General features: G+C 40.2%; 1 protein-coding gene across 5 annotated transcripts in view; it reads right to left on the reverse strand.

Annotated features, from left to right (window-relative positions):
• Positions 1-12,374: 12,374 nt before the first annotated feature.
• The window catches only part of FNDC3A (fibronectin type III domain containing 3A), a 166,988-nt gene continuing 154,831 nt past the window's right edge, over positions 12,375-24,531 (reverse strand). For 3 of the 5 annotated variants that reach the window (XM_032610872.1, XM_032610868.1, XM_032610870.1), the window contains exon 26: positions 12,375-14,884. In XM_032610872.1, coding sequence (XP_032466763.1) covers positions 14,570-14,884 — 315 coding nt within the window. In that variant the 3' untranslated portion in view covers positions 12,375-14,569. The remainder of the gene's footprint in view (positions 14,885-24,531) is intronic. The other 2 variants (XM_032610869.1, XM_032610873.1) reach the window with 1 other exon arrangement.

Genomic DNA, 24,531 nt, shown 5'->3' on the forward strand with positions numbered 1-24,531 from the left:
TGTACATAGTGCTGCCATGAACACTGGGGTGCATGTATCTTTTTGAAGTATGGTTTTCTTCAGATATATGCCCAGGAGTGGAATGTGGAGAAAAAAAGGAACCCTCCTACACTGTTAGTGGGAATGTAAATTTGTGCAGCCACTATGGAAAACAGTATGGAGGTTCCTTAAAAAACTAAAAATACAGCTATCATACGATCCTGCAATCCCACTCCTGGGTATATATCCAGAGAAAACCATAATTTGAAAAGATATGGAAGGTTTGAAGGGGCGTTAGGAATTGCATTACATCCATAAATTTCAGTGTACCTGTCGAAACTTGCAAAAACTCCATAGGTTTTATACTCTTTTCTCCATAGAAGAGCAGGATATGAGGCAGAGGTTGAAAAGTGAGTTTGTACAGCGGTTGAACCACATCTCATAACACTCTGAGCCAACCTCCTAGAGTCGGGAAACTTCATGTGGAGTTCCAGATTTCCAGCTTGTCTTGCGAAAGGGGAAGATCTGCTCTGGTCCCACACTGCCCACAGGCCATGGAATCCAGGCTAAGTAGCAGCTGCCCCCATGGACAGGCCACCTTGTGCCTGCCCCCTGCAGCCCTCCTCGCTTGCACAGAGGTGGTGTGGGCTTCACACCCAGCCCCTGCTTCCTTGGCATGACCTGCTGACACCTCTAGACTCCAGGTGCTAGCAAGCGGCATCTTATTTAATCCAGTGCTGAGATGGCAAAGCTGGCCTTGGTGGGGGAGCCTCTGACAGAGAAGACCAGGGGCCAGCTGTGGTCAGACCTCACCTCCAGGACCTGACGGATGCATGGAGCTGGGGCCTCAGGCTTTCCCAGGTTTCTCTGCATAGCAGGGACACAGCAGGGCAAATTCAAGGCAAGACTTTGGGGGCCTATTGCTCTGCAGCTGTTGCTTTAGCAGTTTCCTCTTGGTCTCCATTCCTCCTAAGAGGGAGACAGGCTCACCATGGCCACGATGATCAAGGTGGGTGGGAGAGAGGGAGCAAGTCCCTGTGAGGGGTGGATGGGAAGAGGGTATAGGACGTGCAAAGACCCAGTCTGTGGTCAAGAATGACCATCCTCCTCCCACAATACAGCAGCTCACCTGGGCCCAGCTTAGGCTTCCCTCACATGCCCTCTCTGCCGTGATGGAGTCAGTGGCATCTTCCACTGACTTCCACAGCCATCAGCCACGGGACACAGCTGTCTCACAGCTGTGGAGCCACCACTGCTAGAAGTGTGGTGCCGCCCTCCAAATTAAGGAGACGGGGAGATGTAAGCCACAAGTCTCACTGCTCTGTAGTAGCAGAGATCCCAACATGTTCAGAAAGATGAAAATAAAAACAAGGAACACTCAAACCATTGTTTATGATGCAACTGACTTGAAGTGCACATCTGGAAACACCTCCAAGTACTCCCCCTGAGTCATCTGCTCCCACCTCCCTCCTTTCGAGTTTAAAAAAACACTATCTGCAACCCTCACCCCAATATTCATCTCCTAGGTGGACAGAGTTTTTATCGTTGATTATTTTTTTACCTACTAAGGGGGCCCCATAGGTGTAACTTTCTGTCTAAGGAACTAGGAATATGAGTGTTCTCACTGCATTTCTGGGGAATGGAATGGAGATTGAAGGAAGTTTGTCCTTGGGGAATCCCTGAATCTTCCGTGCAGGGGTCAATGTGGGGATTTTCCTCAGGGAACCCTGAATGGAGAGATGAAGAGTGTGGATGCCGAAGTGCTCCCAGGGGGCACAGTCTACCGCTTAGTATGTGAACTTGGGCAAGTTACTTAATGTCTCTACTCCTCATCTGTAAATAGAGGTGCTAATACCAGGACCCACCTCATTGGATTGTACCAGCAAGAAAACATAAAGTCCTTAGCTCGGCGACCGGCACATAGTGAGCTCTCTATAACTATTAGTTCTTATTAATCATAATAATAACAAAAGAATGAGGCTGTCCTTCGGTCCAAACTAGCCCCCATCTTGTTCTTTCTCTGGCCAAATCTTGTGCTTTCTGGTCCCTATGTCTTCACTCCTGCCTTTGCTCCATCTCTCTCAAGAGCCCATCCCGATTGCCCTTTAAGGGTACCGAAAATGTCACCCTTTCCAGGTGAAGTTTCCCCACCTCCTCATCTGGATGCAAGTGTCTTCCCTGATGCTCCTGGCGGCCTTGTTACCTCCTGACACCCCTGACATGTAGGGTTGAGGCATCACTGAGCAGACCCTTGCCGCTCACCTTCACCTCCCTAGGGAGCTGCCCCTAGGCTGCAGCCTCTTGCACCTGCACAGGTGCCTGGGGGCGGGCCACAGTACCACCTGGTCCTCAGGTGGAGTGCAGGATCAGCCTGGAGGAGAGGAGAGCTTCTTCGGCCCAACTGTAATGGGGAAGAACCTTTGTATTCTATTACAAGGTAATCACTAAAGAGACCTTGCCTATAAGCTTAAATTATACATAATGGCCCATCTCTGGGAGCCCTGCCTCCCAAGTAATGAGCATTGAGCTAAAACACCTTTGTTGAGCTCCCGGGAAACAACCTAACCAGGCCCACCTGTGAATGACTGCAGGGAGGAAGAAATGAACACGACCCCGCAGGAAGCTGACTCGGGACCCGGAAGTGTTTGACTTTACTCCCTCCCCTTTTAGTAAAAACGAAGCTTGAATTCTAACTCAGGCAAGACGGTTCACCATCTTGGTCTGCTGGCTTTCTGAATAAAGGTGCTCAATCTATTGGCCTTTTGTGTGGCGAGCAGTACCAGCTTGGACTTGGTGACGAATTGTGGTGCAGCCGGCCGGGAGCCTTGCTGCTCGTGGCTCCCAGTCCGCTTTGGGGAATTTCCGGTAAGGCCCTGGCAGCTGCCGGGACCACTTGTCTGGAGGGTCTTCCCCCCGGAATTCCGCAAAACGGCCCTGGCTGCCCCCCGTGCTTGGCAGCTGGAGCAAGGAATCGACGTTTGGGAGCTGACGGGCTACAGTAGGGTAAGTCGCTCCGGTGTGTACAGCCGGGAACTTTATTTCCGCTCCGTTTGGGGCATTTTCTCCAGAATAAGCCAATTTGTTTTGTATTTGAGTGGGGTAACTGTAAGGAACGGCACTAAAGATGGAGGAGAGCTTAAACAAGCTTTATTTGGGAACGCTCCCGGGCGAGGTTCACTGGCCTGAGAGAAAGGGGTCAGAGAAGTCGCGCCCGGGTGTGGGCGCGAACAAAATTTATAGGGGTGGACGCAGGGGAGGTGCTTGCTGTGTGAAGCAGCACTTTTTTGGTAATCTCTCGGGTGTTGTGTCAATGTCAGGTGTCGGTTGCATCAGCCTCAGAGCCGTTGGTTCGGCCCCTCGGGGAATGGGAAAACCAGGGCCGAGTGGTGTGGCAATGTCAGGTGTCGGTTGCATCAGCCTCAGAGCCGTTGGTTCCGCCCCTCGGGGATTGGGAAGACCGGGGCTGAGTGGTGTGACAATGTCAGGTGTCGGTTGCATCAGCCACTTTGGCGGGGGTTCCGTCTGGCTCCCTGGGCCCTTCCCCGGACCTGCTGACCTTACAGTAACGTGCTGGAGAGAGGAAAGAGTTGTTGGACCTTTACCTGATTTGTGAACCGGTTCATTTGTTTCTTTGGATGCCATCATTTGTGTGTGCAGTTTGTTTTGTTTGTCTTGAATTTCTGTCTTCAAAAATGGGAAATGTTTCAACTATCGCAAAAGAAAGTACTCTGAGGTGCATTTTGGATAAGGGATCTGATTACAGCTGTGAGCCCCTGGGTGAAAGGAAGATGATATTTTATTGAAACAATGTGTAGCCACAGAACTTGTTAGGATCTCCACAAGGGGTTTAGGCAGGGTTATCTTGGGGCCTTGTGCACCATGTACTGCGATCCTTGTTGTGTTAATTGTGTAATTTAGGGTCTCCTGTGTCATTGGTATATGTAAAACCCCAAGACCAAACTTGAGGGTTTATTTAGGATTTTCTGTTTGTCCTTTGGGTTTTTTGTTTCATTTTGTTTGATACTCTTTCTCCATTTACAGTCAAATCAGTTTTGTGATTTTAAAAACTTTTTTACTAATGTCAAATAGAGGAAAGGAACAGAAACAAAACCAAACCTGTCTGTTCTTGTCCAAGAGGGGGACATTCCCAGGAAGAAGAGAAAGATTCTACTTGGTTCCTGAAGTCACCAAAAGCTATGAATAGAAATAGAAGTGTCTTTTCCATAAATATTAGTAAACAAGGGTTTAGCCATCTAGACAGATGAGCTTGATTGGTCCCATCTGCCAGAAACCCAGTTTGAATCGAACCTCTTTTGTAACTGAGGGGTTTTACCCGAACAGATTATCGTACCTGATTCATGGCTGAAATTTTGGAATGGGAACTCTGAGGTCCCTGTGTTTGTACATGTTATAGATGTATGGCATTGTCAAAATGAATTTGTAAAAGAGCTCTATTTAATTGGCTTAAAGGAGATGAAGCATTTAAATAAATACTCAGATGTAAAAAACTGGCCAGAATGAATTTTGCATTCACATGACCTGGGAAATATTCAGTATTGAATTAATATCTGGTATTAAAGATAGCTTAAGCTTGTTGGTTTGATTAATACAGACATGTTTTTAGAGTCATCAACATTAAGTATAATACTTTTATTGTACCTAGGTTTACTGGAAATCAAATGACATTATTTCTATTACAAAGTTTGTCAGCAAAAAAAATAACCATATGACAGAGCTTTTAAGTAAATAAAATAGAGATAAATGAGGTAAGAGTTTTAGGTAAACTCTATAGGAATAATTGTATTTGGGGAATGTCTATCTAAAATAGTCTCTCCAGAGTTCTGTAACTTGAAACTAAACTAAGTTAAACGAAGAGAATTCATTGAATATCTGGGTCATTTCAAATAGGATAAAATATTAGAGCATTAATTGGTGGGCAGGTCTAAGTTTACCTACCTTTGCCTTCTTAGGAGAGGAAGACTAGAGTGTAAGTTTGTCAGTCAGGAAATGCTGTTATAACACACAGTTTACAATTACTTGCTTCTTTTTTTTTTTTTTTTTAACTAGAGGTGAAGGTTTTAAGGTTAAGAATTATAAGGTAAAATTTCAATATACAAAGATGTAGGACGTGTGTTTTCAGCAAAGAAGGTATGAGGAATGAAAATGCATTTTATTAAAGGAAGAAGGTGGTTTTGTCCTAGAGCTGGTTGTTTATGAATGGAAAAGAAAGTGAGGGACAGATTAATATGGGTACAGAAAAATTGTGGAAGGATTGTGGAGGAGGAACAGCGAAAGAGTTTTGTGCATGGTCAGGACTGGCTAAGATACGATTGAACTTAATTAAGAAAATGAATTTTAGAGGTAAAGTGGTACTAAACCTGAATTTGGCTCTCTAAGAGGACAAAGGTTTCTTAAAATACCAGACTACTTTGGGTAATTGTGAGTTTCTTTAAGTGATCTGTACTTACCATTGAGATCTTTTATTATCACTGGTTAAAAGTTTTTGATATTTTTGACAAAATTCCCAAAGATCAAATTCTAAATGAAGTTCATTTGACCTCTAGCTAACTTTGAGGTTTTCCAAAGGGTCCCTGGAACACCTCAAATTATTTTTTCCATCTCAGAGAGAGGAATATCAAACTAATTAGGCTTATTTAGTATGTTAAACTACATGGGAAGCACGGTCAAATAAGTGGTGATAAAACTTCTTAGATTGTATCATGTGGGTAAACATTATTAATATACACATTTTAGAAATTACATGAAATTCCTAAAATTCTGGTATATCCTGGTAAATGGTAATCAGTCATAATTTCAGTAATTACGTTAAATCGTTGTGTATCACAGCAGTGACCAAGTTTCAGTAATTACCTTAAATCGTTGTGTATCACAGCAGTGACCAAGTTTCCTTTCAACTGCATTGTGATCCCTGTTGGTTGATGCTGAAGTAAAAAGGCATCCTTTTAATGGTTAGAAACGATCAATTGCTATTTATTTCACGGTGGCTTTTGAATGACTTTATAGCTATTTTGTGAAGAAGCGGGGTTTCATCAGCTTCAAAGAGTTGTACATAAAAAAAGGATTGACTAGAGATTCTAAGGAATATTAGTTGCCTGTTCAGCAAGAAGTAGCCAGAGCCGTTTATATCCCTTTTCCCACAAGATTCTGGAATGGACATTGATAGTGGGGAATTGTAATAAGGAAGAAACTTTGTATTCAACTACAAGTTAATCACTAAAGGGATGTTGCCTGTAAGCTTAAATTATTCATAATGGCCCGTCTCTGGGAGCCCTGACTCCCAGGTAGTGAGCATTAAATGTAAAGGCCTTTGTTTAGCTCACAGGAAACATCCAGACCTGGCCCCCCTGTGAAGACTACAGGAAGGAAGAAATGAACACAGCCTCTCCGGAGGCTGACTGGAACCAGGAAATGTTTCACTTTACTCCCCTTTTAGTATAAGATAAACCTTAATCCTAAAACAGGCAAGATGGTTCTTTGGGGCCCAAGTCCACCATCTGTGTGGCCTGCTGGCTTTCCAGCCAAAGTCGCTATTCCTTGTCCCAACAACTCTTGATTTATTGGCCTGTCGTGCAGTGAGCACTACAAGCTTGGACTCTGTAACAGAGCCAACAGCCTAACACGCCACGCATCTGTTTCTTGCTTCCCAAGAGTCTGCCTCGCATCTGGGGGACGGTCCAGAGCAGTCTTCTCTGATGGCTCACTGTTCCACCAGTTCAAAGGCTGCTTTGATCACACGGCCTCTCTGTAAAGAGCAGATGCTCCCATAATCTCTGAGGCAGGGGAAGAGATAAAATGGAAAGTAGAAGCTTTAAACTACTGTCTCTGGGCTCTAAACTCTCCCTTCTTGGATTCTGCGAACCGCTTTTGCCCATCGTTGGGCTTGTCAGTGGGGCTGCTAGCGGGTAGGCGAGGGGAAAAGGCACTGGCTCCTTCCTGTCTGCTCATCCCACGACGGCCCCGTGCCCTCCCGGCAAAATGGGCTCCAGTCTGCAGCTTCTCTGGGCACAAACAGAAGCCCTACCATCAGCAGCAGGCAGCAGCCACTTTCAGGAGTCTCAGTCCTGGTGCCCGGGGCTCCTCCTCCAACCTGTTAGGCTTGAAACCCTTAACATCTTTCCTTTGCTCCCAACCCCCAAAGTGGCAGATTTTAAATACGGCTATTACGTCAGTGCCACCTGCTTGCTTTTTCAGTCCTCTAACACTTGTTAACCAAATGCCCAATGTTAAATGATCCGTGTTAAATACCTAGTGTGGCATCTGTTTTCCTGATTGAACCCTAACGAGTACAGGGGTGAATGTCTTTTCTGCTCACCTTTCACTGGCTGAAAGTCACCTGGCCAGTCCCAAATTCAGTGTTATGGGGGCGGGTGTGTGGGGAGTGCCCTGAAGGAGAATCAATATTTGGTCAAGAACCATGTGTTTTAGAATTTGAATTATGTGTTCCAGTAACTATTGCTGTATAAAAAAATTTCCGACTCCTTTGTGGCTTCAGACAACCATTTTATTGTGCCAGTTCTGCAGATCAGGAATTGAGGGATGGCTTGTCTCTACCCCATGATGACTGGGGCCTCAGCTGTAAAGCCCCAAAGGCTGGGAGACAGTTGGGGGCTGGCGTCATCTGAAAGCTCATTCACTCGCTGGCCTGGGCCCAGGAGATGTGAGGACTAGGGCACCTGACCCGGGAGGCTGCAGCCTTCTGCACTTTGTCATTTAATGATATATCCTGGCTTTCTTTCCACATTGGTAACTAGAAGGCTGCTGTAATCTTTTTGCTATAGCTGCATAGTATTCCGTTGTATTGGGTGTACAATTTATTTAACCAGTCTCCCATTTTTGCTCATTTAGGTCATTTCGAGTCTTTTGCTGTTACAAACACGTCTGCAATGAATAGTGGTGTCTAATGTGTCACATGTGGGTGTAGATGAATATTTGTCAGTGAATTCGCCTCCTCAGAGTATAAACAATATGTAATTTCCCTTCATAGGGACTGTACAGCTTAAGCTACACAGGCGATGTCTTGTTTTTCTATACTTACCAATATAGTGTGTAATTCAAGTTTTGCATTTTTGCCAATGAGAGTGAAAATGGTTTTTCTGTGTTTTTAGTTTGTGTTCCTTTTGTGTGTGAGATTGAGTTCTTTGTATTTCCTTTTATGTGAACTGCCTGTTTCTATATTGGGTTATTAATCCTTTCATCTCCATATTTCAGAACTTACTACATTTTCCTATGTTAGAGAGACTAGATTAGCCCTTTTCTGGGATATGTGCGCAAGTATTTTTTCCTGCTTTGCTATTTGCTTTAACTTCTTTTTTCATATGCAGAAGTCTTTATTTTTATGGCATTTAAATGATCAGCCTTTTTGTGACTTTTGTATCTTGAGGCACAAAAGGTCACCACCACTCCAGGATTATAAAGGAGTATTCCCACTTCTTCTCATTTATTTGGTTTCATTGTTTACATTTAAATTCATTTGGCATTCATCCTGGTGTAAGGTGTGAGATACGGATCCAACTTTAATTTTTAGGTTGCTACCTAGTTGTACCAATATCATTTATTGACTTGATCATTTTTACTCCGTTGACTTGAGGTGTCAGCTTTATCAAGTATTAAATTCTTCTGTGTACTTGGGACTACGGGCTTTCTATTCTGTCCTTTAATTTTTTTGTACTGGTATTATCAGTTATGAAATCTTTATAATTTAGTGCAGCTAATCCCCTCTCATTGCTCTTTTTCAGGGTCTTTCTATTTTTATTTTCCCCAGTGAATGGCAGTATTATACTCATTTATTTACAGTGGATTTATAGTATCTTTTAAAATTTGGTGTCCTGTTAAAAAAAAAAAGTTAACGATATTGTTATAAACTGCGTGTGCTCTTTCTAGAATAATGGTGTACTCTCTGGACCCTTTGTAGTTTTACACTCCTCACCCGTCTGAGGTCATTTTGAGCCAGATTTACAGTGAATAGATTCCAAGTTTTTCATAGCATGACTGGATACTAGACTTCATGCTGGTTTTAATGGTCTGAATCAAAATTTAGAGAATCACAAATTAATTCTGTTAGTATTAGTACTTGAGCATTAATACATGAATTTTCCTCAAATGTTTTTTAGGTTGCTTTTCAGAATATAGGCTGTGAGGAAAAAGGTCTTATATTACTGTATGTGAACATTTCTTACTACACAGCTGCTGTCATTGGTAAACTGAAACTGTAAAACGTAATTTCCTCTCCAAGACCACCGGGTCATCCTAGAAACATTAAGAGTCAGAGAGGGGCTTCCCTGGTGGCGCAGTGGTTAGGAATCCGCCTGCCAATGCAGGGGACACGGGTTCGATCCCTGGTCCAGGAAGATCCCACATGCCATGGAGCAACTAAGCCCGTGTGCCACAACTACTGAGCCTGTGCTCTAGAGCCTGTGAGCCACAACTGCTGAGCCCGCGTGTCGCAACTAATGAAGCCCTCGTACCTAGAGCCCGTGCTCTGCAACAAGAGAAGCCACCACAATGAGAAGCCCGCGCACTGCAACAAAGAGTAGCCCCCCACTCACCACAACTAGAGAAACCCCATGCGCAGCAACAAAGACCCAACGCACTGGAAGATAATAAATAAATAAATAAAATTAAAAAAAAAAGAGAGAGCGAGCTGATAACTTAGGCTTGGGCAGGCCAACTCATTTAATAGCTATCAATGACATCCATAAAGATTCAGTTGTACCAGGCACAACCCACCGACTCAAAGGAGTAGGAACGCCCAAGGAGGTCTGGGAAGTCTGAAAAGGAAGTGAGAAGTTGGTCTGTGTCCTTAGAAACATGGACTTAAGTGAATTTATTTTATTGACTCAATGTCCAGGAGTCTCTAGTGGTGTGCTTTCTGTATATCAGTCTTTAGGAATGTCTTATAATCCCTTCTAGAAACTGAGGTGAAAAATTCACAGAAAACCAGCCATCTTAAAGTGAGCGTTTCAGTGGCTTTTAGTACATTCAGAACGTTGTGCAACACCCACCTACGTCTGTCAAGTTCCAAAACATTTCCCAAATACAACTCTATACCCATTACGCAGGTTTTCCCCATTTCTCCCTCCTTCCAGCTCTTGGCAACTACTAACCTATCTTTATGGATTTACTTAGTCTTGATATTGCCTATGAATGCAGTCACACAATATGTGACTGGCTGTGTCTAGTTTCGTTCACTTAGCATGTAGCTATATGTAGCTATATTCCCTTTTTGGACAAGTTAGCTTCTCTCATTTGTGGATGAATGAGTATTTAAGAGAATGGGTTATTCCTAGGGCAGGGTAGAGGCTCAAAATGGGAATCAGTGTAGCAAAGGATGAAATTCTAGAGAAAAGAAATTAGAGCTTCGTGTTTAACCTGTCTGATAACGCTTGTACCAGTCTCCTAGTCTGTTTTCTTTCTGTTCAATACTTAGTGGGCTGTGGGTTGTTTTGGATGTGGGGAAGTGTTCAGCACAATGCCTGGCATACAGGAAGCTCTCAGTAAATGCTATCATAAACGCAATATTAAAGTCAACTATTATTTTGATTTCCTTCCTAGAATTCTGGGAGACAGTAGAGGGTAGTGGTCAAGTGTGGGAGCACTAGACCAATCACATGGGTTCAAACCTCAATCTCAGCTCTGTCACCTATTAGCCATGTGATCTTCGGCAGATGCTTGTTGCTCCGTGTTTCAGTTTATACTTAATGGAGCAATTAAGAGGATTATGAAATAACTAAGGTAAAGCCCTGAACACAACACCTAGCACACACTGAGTGGTCAGTAGATGCTATTAGGATTTAAATGGTCATGCGGCTTTAAAATCTATCCAGTTTTGAAACTTTTCTCTTGGCAAATTTCCCATAGCATCCTGTCACATAAGATGAAAAATAGTCCTTATAGCATCTAAACATTTGAAGGCACCACTCCATACACTGTAGGTTTGCTGACCCCAACTATTAAAATCTTAGTTGTTCTCTCAACTTCCCTTTTAAGAGTGTAAGGGAGAAAATAACAAATGAATAAAGGGATACTCTTGAGGGCATATAGATTATCCTAAAACTGTATATTTAAAAAGCGTTTAAAAAATACAAGGCACTATCAGCACCTTCCTAGATTGTAGGAAGACTGGTGTTAGATTTTGGGGACCCATTTCCTCTTGCAGTCTGTTTGCCTAATTGAGCCACCATACACCAGGGATCCTCCTGCAGAGAATCTGTTCATGATGATGATGGTAAGGTACTTACGTTGGAAACCAACCCACAAAATGCTCAAGCACAACGTGTAATACTCCTATTTCCAATCTACAGAAAAAAAAGAGGTGATAGGTAAGTCAGTATCATATTGTTCTCAAGGCTGGATTCCAACTCAGTTGCTTCCATGGAGTGACGCTCCTACATCCAAAGTTTATCTCCTCTTCCCCAGCCTAACACTGTAAACTTTACTGTGGTGCCTGCAGTTGTGGCAATTAGAGATCCACTTGGATTTTTTTTGTTTAATTAATTTTATTTTCATTTTTGGCTGCTTTGGGTCTTCGTTACTGCGCGTGGGCTTTCTCTAGTTGCGGCGAGTGGGGGCGCCTCTTCGTTGTGGTGCGTGGGCTTCTCTTGTTGCGGAGCATGGGCTCTAGAGCACAGGCTCAGTAGTTGCGGCTCATGGGCTCTAGAGCGCAGGCTCAGTAGTTGTGGTGCACGGGCTCAGTCGCTCCGTGGCATGTGGGATCTTCCCGGACCAGGGCTCGAACCTGTGTCCCCTGCATTGGCAGGCAGATTCTTAACCACTGTGCCACCAGGAAAGCCCCACTTGGATTTTAAAAAGCAGTGTATCCCTGGATGAGGTCTGTGGGATGGAAGTTTTAAAGAGATTGAGGAGGAATGTTGAATGTCTTGGTGCATGTGAGAACTTTCTGGTGTGGTATTAAGTAGATGGGAACGTTGAACTTTCTGGTGGAGAGCAGACCTGGGGGCAGATTGCAGTGCCAGTAATAGGAAGGTTCTGGGCCCCTGTAGGTGGGAAAGAGAAGGTACTAAGAAGTAGGTAAAGAATGCAGGACAGGTGAGGCATGGTCCGATTTTCTTTCCAATGGGAAGTTTACCTCAGACCCATCCTTATTCATTAGATATATTGTTTCCTTTATATATATATATATATATATATACACACACACATACATATATACACACATATATAAAAGAATACATATAATGTGCAACAGAATCAGGTCACTAGGATAAAACTTGACCTTCTTGAATATGGATCCTCTCACGTTGATGATTTAAATACTTTGAGAAAACTGTTGTAAGCCAACTGCAAGAGGGGAGGCCTTAACATTTCATTTTCCAAAAGAGGCAGCAAATAATGTTTATGAATACAATAAACACATCTCAAAAAAGAATGATACAACTTTTATTTTCCATGGATTTAAAGATACTTTTGCTACATAGTTTATGTATTTTTAAGAGATTATATTTTTTCATTTGTATGAAGTTCAACCTTATACAATTTCAAGGTGATACGTTTGGTAGTGTATCTATAATCTTTAAAAAGTTTTTAGAGTTTTTGGAATGTACAGTATATGAGGTAAAATCAAGATTACATTAAAAATTGTTTCTCCTCTGCACTAATTTTGCAGTGAGGCTCAAATGGCAAGTACACTATTAAATGACATTTACTATCAAAAATAGGAGTTCATTTGAGTTACTATGAAAAACATAAGCCACTGCAACTGCCACAGTGGCACATTTTACAATTTTAGACATTCAACTATATAGAAATCTCTGGGCTATTACACTCAAACTCATTTGTACTGCCAAATGTGGCACTTTTAAGAAGTTTCTAGAAAACAATCTCAATCACTGTTTTGGGGGAAGTTAGCCTACACATAAGAGATTAAATTTAAATAAAATGTAAACATACAGTATTTTATAGTGACAGATCATTCTTACCACTTGGGAAGGCCAAGTTTATCCATTTCTTTTTTGAACAAAGGTTAATGTTTTTTCTACAGCACAGATCATTTGTCATAAAACAATTACAATACATGCTCATTCTAATATAAGAAATTCTTCAGAGATCTTCAAAGCACAAAACATACGTCCTTTTTTTCAAAGACTGACAGAAGTGCTTAGTAATCACTAAACTGCTAACCTCAGCAACTTAAAATTAGTGACTCACTATCCTAAAATTCAAATAATAAATTAAAAAGTCTAGTTACAAGTGTTTCACAGATAACAGATGTGATAAAACAAGAATTTTAGATAGTTTCATTACAAACTATTATTACTGGCAGTCATGGACATCTATGCAAGATGTACAATGTGATACTTGACAAAATTCAATCTGATCACCCAATAACTCACAAATGCAAGCTCACAAAACATTAACGAATTATGTAATTGCAAAGTGCTCTAATGCAACATTAACCACATGCAATCAACAACTGGAACAGTATCCAAACAGACATTACATTAAACATTAGTTTTTCAAGAAAGAAAGCAGCTTGAAGTTTACTGGTGCAAATTAATTTTGTCTTCGGATTTGGTGCCCCAAACAAAAGGTTAGGTTTGATTATGAATTCTGATGGTGATGGCAGTAGTTATGGGAGAAGCAGCAAAACTTATGGGAGTTCTTCAAAATTAGCCTGTACCAGATAGATGGAGTGAGAGTGAGTGTGTGTGTGTGTGTGTGTGTGTGTGTATATTTCTACACCTGGTATATATAAAGCCATATGTACGTGCATGTCCTTATACACACACATATAGTTCAAAGGCTCACAAAACCAAATTAAATAGGTTTGAAGTTCAGAATTATGATTACTTTTAAAAAGTATGTAAAAGCCCTCTGTTCTTTTCCATGTTCTCAAGACCTGAAGATGGGTTTTTGAGTAAACATTAAAATACTTTTAGGCCAAGTAAACGGTATGTGCTTTCAAGTGACTTACCTGTGAATTCATGAATATATACTTATAATGAAGAACTCCACATTTATCAAACAAGAAGCTTCTTTTTCCCATGCATATTCTTTCATCCAGTTTTTGTCTGCTAAGCCCCTCCAGTTATTCATCATAATCCCACTTACCAAATTAAGACAAACGAGGAGGTAGAAATATAGCACTAGATTGCTTTCACAGCATCATACTTTAACATTTTTATATAGCATGTTAGTGTAAATTTTAATCATTCTGAATTTTTCACTAGGTAATAATTAAAACAAACAGATCAGGTTGTCACTGTTACACTCATGCTGACTGGTCAAAGTATCAATTATATATTGTTGCCTCTCAAAAAGTTTGTTTCACAAGAAGGCATGTCAAAACAAGAAAAAAAGAAAAAGAAAAAGAAAAGAAAAAGAAAAAGAGCCCCAACCGAACAAAAAACTGAAACGTGCTATTTCTGTGGCTTGCATTCTTATAAGGTGCCAGCCTCTACCTAACAATATAAGCATTAAAAATGGCAAAAATGATGTACTATAGTCTCAATACCAGTGCTAAATGTCACTGATTTTGTAAAAGCAATACAGAAATAATTTTAGTACATGACAAAATAAAATGTAATACAATATTAAAAATAAAGTTATATTTTCACTTGATTACAAAGTACTGAATGATAAAGGCAATCAAAATGGAAAAGAAAGCAAACAGCACAAGGATGACGGCTGCACACTGCTCGTCACTGAGTGCCCGCCGGGTCCTCGTGCTTTCCACAGTGTCTCTGTTGGTGCTGGCTGGTGGTTCAGTCCTCTGAGAGATGAAGAGCACTGTTGTGCTGTAGGGGCCTACGAGGTCCTGATGCCCCACAGGGTCTTGGCACTGGCGAATGGCACACACACGGAAACGATATTCACAGTTCAGCTGAAGGCTTGAATACCGGAATGAAGAGTCAGGCCCTTTGTAAATCTGATAGTAAGATATTAGAAAAAGAATTATATGGGAAGGCTGGGTAGAAAATCTATGTTAAAACTGGCTAGTTTTAGAATTATTTTTGACATGGAAGCTAGTGAGTGCCACTGCTTGTATCTTTTAAATGACATTTTAAAAATACCTATCCATTAAAGAACTCAACTGTTTGCTGTATAATGGCTGGAGAAATCTGAAAAGTAAGGATGTGATATCTACCCTCACAGAGCTTACAGACCAGCTGAAGAGTAAAGATGTGTCCCCAGAACAGCTAGAGAACAAGCAAAATCAGCCCACGGGCATTTCTCTGGTTTCACCAAATGTAAGAAGTCAGACTTCTGTGAAATGATTCTATGAAAGGAGGAACAGTGTCTAACCTTGCTCTCCCATGATATCTTTGTATAACTGGTTTCTGTAAAGTTTCAAACAGATCTGCTAAATGAAACAATAACTGAAAAAGGAGAGCTCTCCATAGGTGCCTATGGCAAATCATTTTATAAACTTTAAAAGGAGAGATCACTTAGAATCAAAGAATGGGATTTTAAAACCCAACTCCTCTGGCTCATCCCTTAGAAGGGAAATAACAAGAATGGAATTCCATAGATTTTTCAAGACAGTGTGCTAGTGATTGAGAGGATATGTACTGGAACTGGGGTCCAAGCTCTGCTCTACCACTGCACACTCCTCCAGGGCATAATAGTAGTTATCTTGTACGGTAATTACGAGAATGAAATAGACTAATACTTGTTAAAGCACTTCTTAGCACAGTGCCCAGCATATAGCGAGTGCTCAATATATGGAAGCTATCACTTCCACTACTGCACCCCTTCACTCATTCTTTAAATGAAAAGACCAAGACTCAGTGATTTCCCACTTGAGTTTCCCCAGCTAGTTGGTGGGTTATATTAAGAGATCAACCAAAACCTGTGGGCTAGCATTCCCTCAAGCAATTTTAGTAGCTTCAGTTGTATCTGTGTTGTAAATCTACATTTTTACATACTGGTTTGCTTCCAAAGGAGAAAGGTAAGATCTTTCCCTCATTTTTGTGTCTCCAGAATATAGCATATAATAGGTACTTAATGAAAGGCCACTAAATTAGTACTGTGTATACATCAAAATGTATATCAGAAGATACTGAGAAGATATATAAATGAACCTTTACTGAAAAAGTAAGCTTTAAGACAAATCTTAAAAAAATGCGGAATATGAGTTCTGAAGATGCATATGAGCATTTCAGGAAGTGAGAATGTAGAAATGATTTATGTCTCAGCGACAGTAAAAGGATGAACTTAAGTATATCAGAAGACTGTATTAGAAAGCAGTGTGAAACAGTATACATACAATGAAGTCAATTTAGTAAAAATAAAAAATAGTATTTGTCTTATGGGTATAATGGGTGATATTTATTTTTGTCTTTAAAATTTTCTTTACTTTCTATTTGTCTCCAAATGAGCGTGGTAACGTGATCAGGAAAAAAAACTCAACAAATGGCATGAGGGTGATAGGTGAAGAGATTTGACATTGAAAGGAGGAATATGTTAATACACTAGTTGGAAATTTAAGTTTAATTCTACAGGGGCCACTGTAGTGTGTGATATTTAAACTGTTTAAGGAATCCTGATCATAAGGCTGAGAGGGATTGAGGGAGTTGGGCAGGACAAGGGCTCTTGCTGAGTTATGAGGCCCTGGTATAATTTTCATGGATCACTTAAAAAGTGACTGTTTATTTTAATAAAAGTTGGCAGGCAAAAAAAAAAAAAAAAAATTCTTCCTAGAGTTTAAAGCTTGGGGACCAAAATGATGTTAGTGTTTATGATTCTGACGAATGAGGAAGAGGTTGGAGAGGAGAGACTGGGAAGGAAGACGATGAGATCAAATTTTCAATTTTGTTTTAGATGTTGGGAAGATACCTAAACAGGGAGACATCCTATAGCTAACTGTAGACTCAGGACTGAAGAAAACAGATACATCTGCTAGAGCTGATTTTAAAAGTTTTATAGATCTAAGTGAAGCTATTCAAAAAGAGTCTCAAGCTCAAGATAGCTGGGTTAGGCCTTAGAATGAGAAATAAGAATTAAAATGACTAACACCATTTCCACCACCCCCTTTCATATTGACAAGATAAATTCTGTGACCCTAATAAACAAGAGGGCAAGTAAAAACTCTAATAAATTCATAATGTTTTGGTCCATAGCTATTGCTCACAGATAGTATTACATACAATTAAATCAGAAGAAAAACTAAAATATCCCCTTTATATTTGCTATCAATAACTATGCATTTACCAAGGCAGAATGTGGCAAATATAAATTAATGCAGATTTGTAGTTAAGAGGAGGGCAGGTAAGACATTAATGTTTTCACTTTCTTTGCATTTTAACTGAGAAATGCAGACTAAAACTTAAGCTTGGAAAGTTTGTGCATATCTAGCTGGCCAAGAACTTTGAAACAGTACACCACCTGCAACAGAATTTACAGGAAACCTTTATAGAAAGCTTATCGAGTTTCATAAATTGGTATTTATCCTTACTTTAGCTTTGTGAATATATTTACAGCATGGAGAAAATAACAACTGTGGAATTGGGGCCAATAAGACTGAAATCACTATTTTACCTATTTATATCTACCTCTATATCTACATTCTAAAAATCTGTTTGGTTGGTGAGATAAATTTACCAAGTACCCATACTAAAATTCAAGACAGTCCTTGTTGTTACCTTTTAAGGACAAGTATACGTGTTTACTACCAAAGACAACCACTTTTGAAGCGTCATTATAGAGGAACAAATTCTGTTTAACTATTTCTACTTTCTGTGTACATTACATATCCACAATCTGATCTTATAATGAGTAATAATACAGTCTGTATTATTTATAGAAATTAGTGTAAGACAATGATTTCAGCAATACATTACTATTAGACTGAATGCAGACTTACTCAAAACTTTCCTAAGATTTATTATAGATTTGACTGCATTTAAAAGTAATTACAGTTGACCCTTGGACAACACGGGTTTGAACTGTAAGGGTCCACTTATACACAGATTTTTTTTCAATAAGTACAATCTACAGTACTACACAACCAGAGGCTGGCCAAATCCATGAATGTGGAACAGTGAACACGGAGGGCCGACCGTAAAGTTCTATGTGGTTTTTCCACTGCACTGGGGAAAAACCAGTGCTGCTAACCCTTGTGGTGTTCAAGGGTCAACTGTATTCATTAAGACGAATAATAAGGCATATGTTGTCATATAATTTGGCACATATGGTCACATAATGTGATCCTTCTGTAACTTATGAATGTATTATTGCAAATAATTATTTCCTAGTGATCAATAAATGAAGGGAACAGTAAAAACCCTCAAAAACAACTGAATATGGACAAATAACCACGTAATTCGTCTCTACCATTCTTCCCCTCCATTATTGTCCAGGGAGTTGTAAGTGAACTTGGAGCTTTTAGAGCAATCTTTTTTTTTAATTTAATTATTTTTTATACAGCAGGTTCTTATTAGTCATCAATTTTATACACATCAGTGTATACATGTCAATCCCAATCGCCCAATTCAACACACCACAATCCCCACCCACACGTGGCTTCCTCCCCTTGGTGTCCATACGTTTGTTCTCTACATCTGTGTCTCAACTTCTGCCCTGCAAACCGGTTCACCTGTACCATTTTTCTAGGTTCCACATATATGCGTTAATATACGATATTTGTTTTTCTCTTTCTGACTTCATTCTGTATGACAGTCTCTAGATTCATCCACATCTCTACAAATGACCCAGTTTCGTTCCTTTTTATGGCTGAGTAATATTCCATTGCATATATGTACCAAATCTTTATCCATTCGTCTGTCGATGGGCATTTAGGTTGCTCCCATGACCTGGCTATTGTAAATAGTGCTGCAGTGAACATTGGGGTGCATGTGTCTTTTTGAACTATGGTTTTCTCTGGGTATACGCCCAGTAGTGGGATTGCTAGGTCATATGGTAGTTCTGTTTTTAGTTTTTTAAGGAACCTCCATACTGTTCTCCATAGTGGCTGTATCAATTTACATTCCCACCAAGAGTGCAAGAGGGTTCCCTTTTCTCCACACCTTCTCCAGCATTTCTTGCTTTGTAGGTTTTCTGATGATGCCCATTCTAATCAGTGTGAGGTGATACCTTATTGTAGTTTTGATTTGCATTTCTCTAATAATTAGTGATGTTGAGCATCTTTTCATGTGCTTCTTGGCCATCTGTATGCCTTCTTTGGAGAGACGTCCATTTACGTCTTCTGCCCATATTAGGATTGGGTGGTTTTTTTAATATTGAGCTGCATGAGCTGTTCATATACTTTGGAGATTAATCCTTGGTCCAGTGATTCGTTTGCAAACATTTTCTCCCATTCTGAGGGTTGTCTTTTTGCCTTGTTTATGGTTTCCTTTGCTGTGCAAAAGCTTTGAAGTTTCATTAGGTCCCATTTGTTTATTTTTTTTATTTCCATTACTCTAGGAGGTGTATCAAAAAATATCTTGCTATGAAAGAGTGTTCTTCCTATGTTTTCCTCTAAGAGTTTTATAGTGTCCATTCTTACATTCAGGTCTCGAATCCATTTTGAGTTTACGTCTGTGTATGGTGTGAGGGAGTGCTCTAATTTCGTTCTTTTACATGTAGCTGTCCAGTTTGCCCAGCACCACTTATTGAAGAGACTGTCTTTTCTCCATTGTATCTCCTTGCCTCCTTAGTCATAGATTAGTTGACCATAGGTGCGTGGGTTTATCTCTGGGCTTGCTATCTTGTTCCATTGATCTATATTTCTGTTTTTGTGCCAGTACCAATATTGTCTTGATTACTGTAGCTTCATAGTATAGTCTGAAGTCAGGAAGTCTGATTCCTCCAGCTCCATTTTTTCCCCTCAAGACTGCTTTGGCTATTCGGGGTCTTTTGTGTCTCCATACAAATTTTAAAATTTTTTGTTCTGGTTCTGTAAAAAGTGCCATTGGTAATTTGATAGGGATTGCATTGAATCTGTACATTGCTTTGGGTAATATAGTCATTTTCACAATATTGATTCTTCCCATCCAAGAACATGGTATATCTCTCCCTCTGTTGGTAACATCTTTAATTTCTTTCAACAGTATCTTATAGTTTTCTGAATACAGGTCTTTTGTCTCCCTAGGTAGGTTTATTCCTAGGTATTTTATTCTTTTTGTTGCAATGGTAAATGGGAGTGCTTCCTTAATTTCTCTTTCAGATTTTTCATCATTAGTGTATAGGAATGCAAGAGATTTTTCTGCACTAATTTTGTATCCTGCAACTTTACCAAATTCATTGATTAGCTCTAGTAGTTTTCTGGTGGCATCTTTAGGATTCTCTATATATAGTATCATGTCATCTGCAAACAGTGACAGTTTTACTTCTTCTTTTCCAATTTGTATTCCTGTTATTTCTTTTTCTTCTCTGATTGCCATGGCTAGGACTTCCAAAACTATGTTGAATGACAGTGGTGAAAGTGGACATCCTTGTCTTGTTCCTGATCTTAGAGGAAATGCTTTCAGTTTTTCACCATTGAGAATGATGTTTGCTGTGGGTTTGTCATATATGGCCTTCATTATGTTGAGATAGGTTCCCTCTATGCCCACCTTCTGGAGAGTTTTTATCATGAATGGGTATTGAATTCTGTCAGAAGCTTTTTCTGCATCTATTGAGATGATCATATGGTTTTTATTCTTCAACTTATTAATATGGTGTATCACAGTGATTGATTTGCGTATATTGAAGAATACTGGCATCCCTGGGATAAATCCCACTTGATCATGCTGTATGATCCTTTTAATGTGTTGTTGGATTCTGTTTGCTAGCAGTTTGTTGAGGATTTTTGCATGTATATTCATGAGTGATATTGGTCTGTAATTTTCTTTTTTTGTAGTATTTTTGTCTGGTTTTGGTATCAGGGTGACAGTGGCCTCACAGAATGCATCTGGGAGTGTTCCCTCCTCTGCAATTTTTTGGAAGAATTTGAGAAGGATGGGTGTTAGCTCTTCTCTGAATGTTTGATAGAATTCACCTGTGAAGCCATCTGGGCCTGGACTTTTGTTTGTTGGAAGATTTTTAATCACAGTTTCAATTCATTACTTGTGACTGGTCTGTTCATTTTCTATTTCTTCCTGGTTCAGTCTTGGAAGGTTATACCTTTCTAAGAATTTGTCCATTTCTTCCAGGTTGTCCACTTTGTTGGCACAGAGTTGTTTGTAGTAGTCTCTCAGGATGCTTTGTATTTCTGCGGTGTTTGTTGTAACTTCTCCTTTTCGATTTCTAATTTTATTGATTTGAGTCCTCTCCCTCTTTTTCTTGATGAGTCTGGCTAATGGTTTATCAATTCTGTTTATCTTCTCAAAGAAACAGCTTTTAATTTTATTGATCTTTGCTATTGTTTTGTTTCTATTTCATTTATTTTCTGCTCTGATGATTTCCTTCCTTCTGCTAACTTTGGGTTTTGTTTGTTCTTCTTTCTCTAGTTCCTTTAGATGTAAGGTTAGGTTGTTTATTTGAGATGTTTCTTGTTTCTTGAGGTAGGCTTGTATAGCTATAAATTTCCCTCTTAGAACTTCTTTTGCTGCATCCCATAGGTTTTGGATCGTCGTGTTTTGTCATTTGTCTCTAGGTATTTTTTTGATTTTCTCTGTGATTTCTTCAGTGATCTCTTGGTCATTTAGTAACGTACTGTTTAGCCTCCGTGTGTGTGTGTGTGTTACGTTTTTTTCCCCTGTAATTGATTTCTAATCTCATAGTGTTGTGGTCAGAAAAGATGCTTGACATGATTTCAATTTTCTTAAATTTACTGAGGCTTGATCTGTGACCCAAGATGTGGCCTATCCTGGAGAATGTTCCGTGCACACTTGAGAAGAAAGTGTAATCTGTTTTTGGATGGAATGTCCTATAAATATCAATTAAGTCTATCTTGTTTAATGTATCATTTAAAGCTTGTGTTTCCTTATTTATTTTCATTTTGGATGATCTGTCCATTGGTGTAAGTGAGGTGTTAAAGTCCCCCACTATTATTGTGTTACTGTTGATTTCCTCTTTTACAGCTGTTAGCAGTTGCCTTATGTATTCAGGTGATCCTATGTTGGGCGCATATATATTTATAATTGTTATATCTTCTCCTTGGATTGATCCCTTGATCATTGTGTAGTGTCATTCTTTATTTTAAAATCTATTTTATCTGATATGAGTTTTGCTACTCCAGCTTTCTTTTGATTTCCATTTGCATGGAATATCTTTTTCCATCCCCTCACTTTCAGTGTGAATATGTCCCTACATCTGAAGTGGGTCTCTTGTAGACAGCATGTGTATGGGTCTTGTTTTTATATCCATTCAGCAAGCCTGTGTCCTCTGGTTGGAGCATTTAATCCATTCACGTTTAAGGTGATTATCGATATGTATGTTCCTATTACCATTTTCTAAAATGTTTTGGGTTTGTTTTTGTAGGTCCTTTTCTTCTTTTGTGTTTCCCACTTAGAGAAGTTCCTTTAGCATTCGTTGTAGAGCTGGTTTGGTGGTGCTGAATTCTCTTAGCTTTTGCTTGTCTGTAAAGCTTTCGATTTCTCCCTCGAATCTGAATGAGATCCTTGCCCGGTAGAGTAATCTTGGTTGTAGGTTCTTCCCTTTCATCACTTTAAGTATATCATGCCACTCCCTTCTGGCTTGTAGAATTTCTGCTGAGAAATCAGCTGTTAACCTTATGGGAGTTGCCTCGTATGTGATTTGTCATTTTTCACTTGCTGCTTTCAGTGATTTTTGTCTTTAATTTTTGCCAATTTGATTACTATGTGTCTCGGCATGTTTCTCCTTGGGTTTATCCTGTATGGGACTTGCTGTGCTTCCTGGACTTGGGTGGCTATTTCCTTTCCCATGTTAGGGAAGTTTTCAACTATAATGTCTTCAGATATTTTCTCTGGTCCTTTATCTCTCTCTTCTTCTTCTGGGACCCCTATAATGCGAATGTTGTTGCATTTAATACGTTGTCCCAGAGGTCTCTTAGGCTGTTTTCATTTCTTTTCATTCTTTTTTCTTTATTCTGTTCCATGGCAGTGAATCCACCATTCTGTCTTCCAGGTCACTTATCCGTTCTTCTGCCTCCGTTATTCTGCTATTGATTCCTTCTAGTGTAGTTTTCATTTCAGTTAATGTGTTGTTCACCTACCTCTTTGTTTATTCTTTAATTCTTCTAGATCTGTGTTAAACATTTCTTGCATCTTCTCGATCTTTGCCTCCATTCTTTTTGCGAGGTCCTGGATCATCTTCACTATCATTATTCTGAATCCTTTTTCTGGAAGGTTGCCTATCTCCACTTCATTTAGTTGTTTTACTGGGGTTTTATCATGTTCCTTCATGTGGTACGTCGCCCTCTGCCTTTTCATCTCGTCTTTCTGTGAATGTGGTTTTTGTTCCATAGGCTCTGCAGTACTGTAGTTCTTCTTGTTTCTGCTGTCTGTCCTCTGGTGGATGAGGCTATCTCTAGAGCAATTCTGAAATTTACGGTGCTTAAGCACCACTTGGAACTTAAGAACAAAGAAACAAAACCAGCGAAAGAAAAACAGAATTGTGGGTTCCACTCCTAGACATTCAGATTTATTTGGTCTGCAGGCCACTCTGAGGAACAACTGTTTTTGAGAATCTCAAGTTCAGAATTCAGAAGTTTAAGAACGGAAGAAATTGTATAGAATCCAACAGGCCACTGTCCCAGCAACCGTTCTCCTACATTGCCAAACAATACCCTAATTTTGGATGGGGTATCCAAAGTACAGCCCCTGTACTCGGAGAAGCTGGCGAGGTTTAAGTCCAGAGGTGGGCCCTGGCTGGCTTAAGCCCTGGCACAGTCACTGCTTTAGGGATGACTTTGTAACCCAAGTGCTATCTTCTCCCTGAATGTGAATAAGGAAGTGTAAGTTCCCTGAATGTGAATAAGGAAGTGTAAGTTCCCCATGGCAGGCACTGAACACTGAGAGAAACTATGTCCCTGATGACTTCATTAAGCTCCTCGATCAACCTACCTACCTACAGGCTTCTCCCTAAGAGGATTTATACTTTATAAGCCAATTTGAAATTTTTTTAAATTAATTAATTAATTTTTAAAGTTATTTTTGGCTGCGTTTGGTCTTTGTTGCTGCATGCAGGCTTTCTTTTTTCTAGTTGTGGCGAGTGGGGGCTACTCTTCCTTGCAGTGCGCAGGCCTCTCATTGTGGTGGCTTCTCTTGTTGCGGAGCATGGGCTCTAGGCATGTGGGCTCAGTAGTTGTGGCACACAGGCTTGGTTGCTCTGCGGCATGTGGGATCTTCCCGGACCAGGGCTCGAACCTGTGTCCCATGCATTGGCAGGCGGATTCTTAACTAGTGTGCCACCAAGGAAGCCCCTATAAGCCAATTTGTATTAATTTTTCTGGCACTTGTAACATTAATGAGCTTGGACACAAGAGCTCTCTTAGGTACAGACTCCGAGATGGTGCTTATCTGCTTTGACGGTGGTTCTACTGTCCCCCAATATTTTCACTTCACCCTGTTATACCACTTGAAATGCTGCTTTTGGTTTAAAAGCACCTGCTTTAAAAAATGTATACACTTCTGGGAAGATTAAAGAGCCAGCAGACACTCGACTTTTGAC

The sequence above is a fragment of the Phocoena sinus genome, chromosome 18 (assembly GCF_008692025.1).
Source record: "Phocoena sinus isolate mPhoSin1 chromosome 18, mPhoSin1.pri, whole genome shotgun sequence".
In the NCBI taxonomy this organism is placed as follows: Eukaryota; Metazoa; Chordata; class Mammalia; order Artiodactyla; family Phocoenidae; genus Phocoena; species Phocoena sinus.